The sequence below is a fragment of the Cololabis saira genome, chromosome 5 (assembly GCF_033807715.1).
Source record: "Cololabis saira isolate AMF1-May2022 chromosome 5, fColSai1.1, whole genome shotgun sequence".
Lineage (NCBI taxonomy): Eukaryota > Metazoa > Chordata > Actinopteri > Beloniformes > Belonidae > Cololabis > Cololabis saira.
Window position 1 is genome coordinate 6,686,931 of NC_084591.1, and position 10,020 is coordinate 6,696,950.

A 10,020-nucleotide genomic window follows, 5' to 3' on the forward strand; every position below is an offset into this window, starting at 1 on the left:
GAAATGGAGGAAGGAAGAAATGGAGGAAGGAAGGAAGGAAGGAAGGAAGGAAGGAAGGAGGAAGAAAGGAAGGAGGAAAGAAAGGATGGAAGGAAGGAAGGAAAAAGAAAGAAAGAAAGAAAGAAAGAAAGAAAGAAAGAAAGAAAGAAAGAAAGAAAGAAAGAAAGAAAGAAAGAAAGAAAGAAAGAAAGAAAGAAAGAAAGAAAGAAAGAAAAATTCCTATTGATGACGTTTAGTAGTATTTAGTATCTTTTACAGCAGTGTTTTGGCTCCAAAGACTGAATGTGGTGATAGATTTATAGTTACAAAGGTGGAGTTGAATTGTTTTTTTTTTTATTGTCATTTTTATCGTTTTCGTGATAAATGCCAGAAATTATTGTGATAATTTTTTTAGTCCATACCGCCCATCCCTAGTTCCCACTGTGACATTTGAACAAATACAAAAGACAGATGAGCAAGTTTCTCTCATTTGGACGCTTTTAATCAAAATAAACTACAAGTATGTTGCTTTAGAAAGTAATCTTGCCTAAATTTCCATCTTTATGATGTAAAGTTGAGGTTGATAGAGAAAGACTTTAATTCCCGGTTCACTCCACCCTCCTCTACTTCTATTTTTTGCACATTAGTTCTTGACTTGATTACCTTTCTGTCAGGCTTCTAGCTGAAGAACCTGCAAAAAAATGTGCAAAAAAGATTTTTCTCCATTTTGATGAAGGGGTGTAAAAAGAGGAAATTATTTTCTTTTTTTTCCCCACTCTTCCTGTTAAATTTCAGTAACAGTCTAAATCTTAACATCTATTGCGGAGTTTTGGCAATAATTATTGATTCTTTTGGAAACCACATCATAAAGTTGCATTGTCATCCTTTTACAACGTCAGGTAGGAAAAAAAAAAAAAAATTCAATCAAAGGGAATTTAAAAGCAGTCTGATGAATATTTAAGTTAATTTAACTAAATTTAAAAATGTAAGCCCCTTGTGTTTAATATATTTGTCTCAAACTTTTTTAGTAAAAACTTGTTTGTATCTTCACCTTTCTCTACTTCTAATTTTTGCACATTAGTTTTTGATTTTCTTTTTTTTTTAGGAAATGGTATCACACCCGTATAGGGCTGAAACGATTCCTCGAATAATTTGAGTAATTCGATTACAAAAGATTATCGAGGAATTTTCTCTGCCTCGAGGAATCGTTTAATTTTGCAGCTCAAAGCAGCTGTTTCGCCCGGACTACATTTAATGCGGCACAACGCGCTGACGCCGCGCACGTTAAAAGGAAGAAGAAAGAGGTGGATATGTTTGGTTTTAGTAACATGCTCAGGCAATGAGTCTGCAATGGCCCAGACGGGAGACACGTGTAGCTCAGTGCTTATCTTTTATTTTTTTAAATTTTTTAATCCACTCTATATTCTTCTGGTCCGTTCTCCTATATGTTCCCCCTCTAAAGCCAAAATTATTGTTCCACGTTAAATCGACTTATTTATGGTTCCGCGTTACAACAACGCAGAGCCTACGCCGTAGACTCTGCGTTGTTGTAACGCGGAACCATAAATCAGCCTTCACCCGGTACATACATAGGTTCCTCTAAACATCTGTTCCCGCTATAGTTTTAACTAAAAGAAAATGTGCTCCGATACAGCAGGATCAGAATTTTATTTTGAACACTGCCAAAACTCTAACTTAACTAGAACTTTGCTAGAAATTAGCTTGACACAAATGAAAGTTCAATTGAACCACGTGGGAAAAACACCTAACCTTTTAAGTGATGTGTGTTATCAGGTGTAATGGCATTTTTAGGTTAGAAATAAGAACATTTCTTGGTAAGATCCTTAGTTTTTTGAGTGAAGGCAGTGAATTTGGTCGACTGGTGTAAGTTCAGGGTTTTTAAATGCACAGCCATGAACCTACTGGATTATATAATTTAGTTTTAGTGATGTCAATTAACATCTAACATCTTATGTATATTTATAATTGCTCTTTACAGGGTGCTTGCTCTTTTTCCAGATTAAAATTCCAGACTTTTCCCAGACTTTTTTAAAACTGATATTTTTTTTCCCAAGACCTTAACTTTACGTACTTGTATACTTGTGTGCCTACTGCCTACTTCATTGGTTGAGATTGTACCAATTGTGTTTATTAGAAATGTTTGTTAGAATTTTTTATAGCCTAGTATTCAATGAACGAATGCATTATTCACAGTAAATTATGTTTTTACTGATGAAAACGATGAAAACGTACATGAATTTCACATTTTCACAATGCCTTTGAGCATACTGTAAAATTCTACCATAAATTTTTTCCCCATACTTTATTAAGACTTTCACACAAAATTCAAGACTTTTCAAGGTCTGGAAAACAGTGTTTCAAAATTCCATACTTATTAAGACTTTCAAGACTTGCGCAAGCACCCTGTCTTTAACTAAACAAAAATATGTTTTATCCGATTAATCAATGGAATTTTCAGTAGAATACTGGATTACTAAAATATTCAATAGCTGCAGCCCTACACCCGTAGATAAAGTTTGTTGTTTTGCAGGCTGGACGGAACCATTCGAGACGAGTTAGAGGATTCGTAAAAACAAACTTTTTTGTGGAGCCAGGTACTAGTGATGCACCGATTGTTCGGTAACCGAAATTGTTCGGCCGAAAATGGCAAAAAAACACTTTCGGTGTTCGGTGGAATAAGTGGGAAAAAAACCGAACAATTAATAACGGCGTTGTAATATAAGGAAATAGACTGGCCGCTCCGTAACTGTTGCGCACGACAAACATAAATGGTTGGCCAACCAAAAACTAACCACATAAGAATTAGATGACGAAATCAAACGTGGAAGAGCGTGGAGTGAAGTGGTGCAAACATGTCAGCAGTGTGGAAGTATTTTAGAGTGGCAAAGAATAATACAAGAATGGCTGTTTGCAATGAATGTTCTGCTCAAATATCTAGAGGGGGCACATCTGCAAAGTCTTTCAGCACTACAAGTTTGATTTATCATTTGAAATGATAAAAAACCCTGAGCGCTTTAATGCATTTTTATTATTTTAAGGCCCATGTTACAATGTTCAGTCAGTTAAGCCTAACGTAAGCTCAAAGATGGCCAAAAAATTTATTTTGCTCATTTATTTATTTTAAGTTATTGTTCTTTGCTGGTATAATGTCTGCTGGAATATTTAAGAAATGCTGGGAAATTAAAAAATGTTCAGTTTTTTATGTTCAACAAATGTTTTCTACCTTGTAATTTTGTAAAAGATTTTTTTCTTTTAAAAGCATGCCTAAATCAAATTTATTTGATTTATGCAATGGTGAAAAAATTGGCGAAATAAATGAAAAACTGCTGAAGAACCATGTTCAGTATTGTTCGGTATTCGGCCAAGTGTTTATTATTATTTTCGGTTTCGGTTTCGGCCACAAATTTTCATTTCGGTGCATCACTACCAGGTACAGTTAAAGTCCCTGAACGGTAGTTGATGAACATAGTGGAGCAGAGAGGCCTGACCTGCAGTAGTTGGTGGGGATGACGACGGCGTAGCCCACGCACGTCCCGCCCAGGCTGTTGCCGAGCTCGTAGAAGAGTCCGTGGAACAGAGACTCCAGCGGCAGCACCAGCAGGAACACGCTCACGAAGATGCTGCTGGACGCCTGCGGAGCACAATAAACACACAAAATCACAATAAACACACAAAATCACACATTAGACATTAATTAGCATCTTTTTGTGCCAGAATGTTCAGGTCTTTTCCACCAAACCGGTTTCAGGGCTGGTTCTGGTTCATAACTCGTTCACCTTTAGTGATGTGTGGATCAATACTGAAATATCGATACTTCCGATACCAGATCTATGAGCTCTAAAATCGATTCTCAAATGAAAATAGATACTGTTTATACTTCAGTCATTTGTGGTGATTTATATCATTAACAGGAATACGGTGGAAAGTAAGTAAACTATTCAGATTTTGTGTAAATGACACGCTGCTGGTACAAATTACTTTTTTCCATGTTAATTTTTTATAGTTTTTGTTTATTATTCTCTTATTTATTTGAATGGTTTTATTATTTTACTCTGGATCTTTTTATAGAGCTGGAAACACCTTTTTCCAACCCTCTGGTTTTCCTGTTGTTGTAAAATGTCGTTGCTCAGCTGTTTAGTGAATGAGGCCGCTGCCTCAGTACGCTTCTGAGTTTAAAGGAGACCTATTATGAAAAACACGTTTTTTCTTGTTTTAACATATATAAAGTGGTCTCCCCTCACCCTGCCAGCACAGGGGAGACAAAATACCATGAATTTCTGCAAGGTCTCTGACCCCCGCCGGACAGAGTCCCCCAGTGTCACGTAGTTTTTTTTGAGCCGATTAGAATCTGCTCCCGTCGTGACGTAACGACGGGAGCAGATTTCCATAGGTTCAGCCTCCGCTGCTGAAACCACAGCCACAACCAGCTCTCTCCGCTGCTGGAGGGGTCCTTCCTTCAGCCAGTCGGATGCGGTGCCGCGGCGGAGCGGATCCGGGTTAAATCATCCAGGTTCCCGGGTGGTTTGGGAGCTGGGTCCTCGGGGGTCTGTCCCAGGTCGGATCAGCTTCACCCTCCGAGATTTTCAGCCAAATCTGTCGGTTTGATCACCGGTAACGGGAGATGCGCCGCGGATGCGCCCCGGAGGCGATCTGTGCGCCCGCCGTGCGGTTGCGGCGCCCGTCGTGCAACATCCGCCGGGCAGATCCGGCTGAAATTCCGCTGGTCGGTCCCCGGGAGTCCCTGCTACCAGTCCAGGCCGGTTCCTGCGGTCCCGGCCGGTCGGAACCGGTCAGATTCCCGGTTAAAGCCGCGGTGATGCACGCTGCTCCAGCTTACTTTCTGGTTCCCAAAGCGCGGCCCGTCCGACTAAATTGTCCAGGTTCCCAGCCGCTTTGGGAGCAGGGATTTCTGGGGTCCGTCCCAGGCTGGACCAGCTTCACCCTCCGAGATTTTCAGCTAAATCTGTCTGTTTGATCACCGGTAACGGGCGATACGCCCCGGAGCCACGCCGGGCGCCCGGCCAAGTTTTTATTATTATTTTCGGTTTCGGCCACAAATTTTCATTTCGGTACATCACTACTTGGAACTGGTTTTTCCGGCCAGTTTTTTTTTTTTTTTTTCGAACATGTATAAAAAAAAACAAGAAAAAAAAGATAAGAGAAACAAATACAGGTGGGCATTCCACCACATAAAGAAAAGAAAAAACACATCAGAAAACATATTTCAGTTACATGTTCGAAAAGGAGTGGGTGGAAGTATAAACTTATTTAATCCCACCCCCTTTCCACAACTAAACATAAATGATATGCCTGTATTTACGTTTTATACAATACACTAATTTATATAAATATATATAATTTTTACAAAAATAACCTGTTTAATACCAAATGTAAGCTCTATATCATAAATATAATATACAGTAACTATGATATAAATATAATATAACTATGATATAAATATAATACAAACATACAAAAACACACAGCTGCTGATCTTTAAACACAGTCTTCATTTTTATACCTCAAATAAACTGTCTTTATATTTCTAAATGGTTTTATGTTTGTACATTCTTTTAACTCCAAATTCAAACCATTCCACAGTTTGATTCCACAAACTGATGCACAAAAACTTCTTTTTGTTGTACGCACAAATAAAGATTTAAAGTTTAGGTTTCCCCTTAAATTATAACCCCCTTCCCTCCCAATAAATAATTTCTGAATGTTATCCGGTAGCGAATGATTTTTTGCTTTAAACATTACTTGTGCAGATTGAAATGCCACTAAATCCATAAGTTTTAATACTTTAGACTAAGAATAGTGAGTTAGTGTGATCTCGATATCCAGCCTTATGAATTTCAGTTCTTTGTCTGTGGAAACAAAAACCCTGGTTCCAAACTCAGCCCTGACCCAGAACCAGCCCTGGAACCGGTTTGGTGGAAAGGAGGTAATAGATGGCACTTATTTCCCGGCCGGTCGTCCCTACCTGCCAACAGAGCGCAGCCACGGCCCCGGTGGACACCAAGGAGAAGAGCACCAGCCGCTGGGAGATCAGGCAGAAGTGTCTCATGCCCCGGGAGGCCATGACCTTGTCCAGACTCGTGCCGTCGGGCCCCTGGGACAGGCACAGCCGCTGGCAGTCGCTGAGCTTGCTGTGGAAGCCCCACGCCGTGATCACGAACACCGTGTGGCAGATGGCCCAGAAGACGAGGCACAGCACGAACCCGGGGACCAGCACGTACCAGCGGTCCGAGTGGGACGGTTTCCGGGCCGCCAGGGCCACGAAGAGCAGCTCCAGCAGCAGCAGCGGCAGCAGGGACAGGCGTCTCCACAGGGCCCGGCGGGCCAGGTAGGGCTGCCAGCGCTCCGTCACCGACAGCCCGCTGAAGACCACGTCCAGCAGCGGCTCGCAGAGCAGCAGGCTGAAGAAGCAGGCCAGCGCCGCCGGGTCGGTGGCCACGCCCAGGGCGGGGAAGAACTGCAGGCCGGCCACGGCGGCGAAGCAGGCCAGGCCGGGCAGCGCCAGCAGCACCTTCATGCGCAGCGCCACCATGACGGCGGCCAGGGCCGACACCAGCACCGCCACGCTCAGGCCGGCCGGCACCAGCAGCGCCGCGCTGGCCGCGCTGAAGCCCAGCAGGACCAGCTGCTCCGCAGACGTGAGCAGCGCCGGCCGCTGCCTGGTCCTCTCTTTCTGACTCCTGTATTTGAACAGGGTTAAAAAAAAAATTATATTATTATTAATATATATATATATATATATATATATATATATATATATACACACACACACACACACACACACACACACACATCACCAGAAAAATAACACCAGAAAAATAACTTATTTGACAATTTTCACCTGTTTCAAGTAAATTTTCACTTGAAATAAGTAGAAAAATCTGCCAGTGGGACAAGATTTATCTTCTCATTACAAGCAAAAAAAAATCTTGTTCCACTGGCAGATTTTTCTACTTATTTCAAGTGAAAATCTACTTGAAACAGGTGAAAATTGTTGTTTTTTCCAGGGATGAGTCTTGTTTTAAGTGTAATGAGATTTCTTTACTAAAATGAGACATTTTAACTAGAAATAAGACAAATATTCTTGTTAAGATTGTGAGTTTTTGCAGTGATCCATTTTACTTATCCTGTGAAGGACAGAGTCATATTGATAAGTTCAGAAAACTGTTTTTTATTGTTGTGTTTTGATGTATTTGATGTAAGCCCAGTGGATATTTCAAGCTTACAGAAAGCTGCATTTAACTGCTGCTATGTCATTCCTGCAGTATTTGAAAGCCGGCTCTGTCCTGGGCTGCAGTCTCCATCCTGTGGAGGTGGTGGGGGAGAGGAAGATGGTGGCTAAGCTGTTAACCAGGCCTGCTCTCAGTAGCTAATGGACAATAATAACATGTGCAATAACCATATGTGCAATAATCATATGTGCAATATCTGTCTACCTCACACTCATTCTACCATAAAAAAGCGAGACTGGAATTTGCAAAAATGCATGTTGACAAGCCACAAAGCTTCTGGGAGAATGTCCTTTGGACAGATGAGACCAAACTGGAGCTTTTTGGTAAGGCACATCAACTCTATGTTCATAGACTCAAAAACCAAGCATACGAAGAAAAGAACACTGTCCCTACGGTGAAACATGGAGGCGGCTCAGTAATGTTTTGGGGCTGCTTTGCTGCATCTGGCACAGGGTGTCTTGAATGTGTGCAAGGTAAAATTAAATCTGAAGACTATCAAGGCATTCTGGAGAGAAATGTGCTGCCTAGTGTCAGAAAGCTTGGTCTCATGGATCTTCCAACAGGACAACGATCCAAAACACAGCCAAAAACACCCAAGAATGGCTGAGAGAAAAGTGTTGGACTATTCTAAAGTTCCTTCCATGAGCCCAGATCTGAATCCCATTGAACATCTGTGGAAGGAGCTGAAACATGCCATTTGGAGAAGACACCCATCAAACCTGAGACAACTGGAGCAGTTTGCTCATGAGGAGTGGGCCAAAATACCTGTTGACAGCTGCAGAATGCTCATTGACAAATACAGAAATTGTTTAATTGCATTGATTGCCTCAAAAGGTTGTGCAACAAAATATTAAGTTATGGGTACCATAATTTTTGTCCAGCCCTATTTCATTAGTTTGTTTTTAATAATTATGTTTATCAACAATTCAAAAGTAATGGCTGATTTTGATTATTTAATTTTCATTACATTTTTATTTATTGTTACTTTTGTAAGTTCCAAGTGATTTCAGTGAGAATTGTGGGTTTTTCCTTCTTTAACTGAGGGGTACCAACAATTTTGGACATGTGTGTATATACAGATCATATAAATTATTAATGTAATTCCTCATCCTTCTACCTCATAAACAGCGGTTCTTTTCCCTCCGTCCCCAGGACCCGGTCCAGCAGCAACCACACCGTCCTGAGGGCCACGCCGGCGGGAAGCAGGAGTCCTGCGGCCCGCTCCCCAGGGCCGGGGCCCCCCGGGCCCCCCCGCCCCTCCGGGCCCTGGAAGCAGAGCAGCCCCAGCAGGAACCCGAACCACAGGTAGACCATCCCCGGCCCGAGCCGCTCCAGCCCGAACCGGGCGTGCAGCAGCCCCGCGGCCGCCGGCACCAGCAGGGCCAGGGCCAGCACGGGGGCCGCCCAGCGGGCCTGCAGGGCCAGCACCGGCGCCAGCACCAGGGCCAGCCCGGACAGGTACCCCAACCACGTGACCAGGGTGGACCACGTGACCGCCCCGGACCCCTGGCCGCTCACGGCGCGGAGCCCGCGGCTCACGCAGTACCGCACAAACCGCCACATATGTCCCCTCGAGTCCCTAAAGTCCGAATTAGATATTTTAAAAAAATTAAAAAAATATTATAATTTGAAGTTTATTCCAGGTTAAAAGTCGGCGAGCCGGAAGAAGCCGCGTAAACACCGCCAAACGGATCACATCTCCACACGTCCCCGTCGCGGTTTCATCTGATATCCGATGTAAAGTGGAAACCTGGCGGATTGAGCTCCGTAGATCCCGCTGACAGACGCGAAAACAACATTTTTTTGGCGTCAAAAGTTTCTCCGGTAAAAGTTTCAAGTCAGGCGACAGCCGCCATGTTGGCCCCTGGACGACGGCGTCCGCCGAGGGTCAAAGGAAAAGGCGCTTCGCGGAGAAGATGCTTGTTTTTCCGAGCCTGATTTATGGTCCTGCGTTAAAACGACGGCGTAGTGTACGCGGCGACGCACATTTACACCGTTGGTGTAACGCGGAACCATAAATCAGACTCAGTCATTTCATCAATGGATGTGGTTTTACTGCTATTTCAACATTTAGAGCCATCACCAAAAAAATAACACCAGAATAGTAACTTATTTGACAATTTTTACCGGTTTCAAGTAAATTTTCACTTGAAATAAGTAGAAAAATCTTATTACTTGTTCCACTGGCAGATGTTTCTACTTATTTTAAGTGAAAATCTACTTGAAACAGGTGAAAATTGTTGTTTTTTCCAGTAATGAGTCTTGTTTTAAGGCTGTATAAGTTATACAAATGTATATTTAGAGACATTAAAATCAGGATGTATAAAAGGCTAAGTAATTTCTTGTGAATTTGTGGTGGGATTAGACTGCAGGTTGCCACGGTGAGGTAAATACATTGAAACTGAACACTTTCTGTCATTTAAATGCTACAAGTATGTTGCTTTTAGAAAGTCCTCTTGCGTGAGAAGACTAAATTTCCATCTTTATGATGTAAAATTGAGGTTGATATAGAAATACTTTTTAATTTCTAGTTCATCCACCCTCTTCTTCTACTAATTTTTGCACATTAGTTCTTGATTTGAGTAACTTTCTGTCATTTACAGGCTTCTAGCTGAAGAAACCACAAAACAGTGATAGTGACAGATTTTTCTCCATTTTGATGAAAAATGTATAGGTCTACGGGGTGAAAACTTAATGCTTAAAGCAATTTAAAGGAAAAATTGTTTTGTTTTTTCACTCTCCCTGTTACATTTCTGTAACAGTCATTAAA

At 42.0% G+C, this 10,020-nt stretch overlaps 1 protein-coding gene across 1 annotated transcript in view; it reads right to left on the reverse strand.

Annotated features, from left to right (window-relative positions):
- LOC133444572 (transmembrane protein 168-like) overlaps positions 1 to 9,158 on the reverse strand; it is a 15,223-nt gene extending 6,065 nt beyond the window's left edge. The window contains exons 1-3 of the mRNA XM_061722415.1: positions 8,368 to 9,158; positions 5,984 to 6,698; positions 3,489 to 3,631 (exon numbers count right to left, since the gene is read on the reverse strand). Coding sequence (XP_061578399.1) covers positions 3,489 to 3,631; positions 5,984 to 6,698; positions 8,368 to 8,813 — 1,304 coding nt within the window. The 5' untranslated portion in view covers positions 8,814 to 9,158. The remainder of the gene's footprint in view (positions 1 to 3,488; positions 3,632 to 5,983; positions 6,699 to 8,367) is intronic.
- Between the last annotated feature and the right edge of the window lie 862 nt (positions 9,159 to 10,020).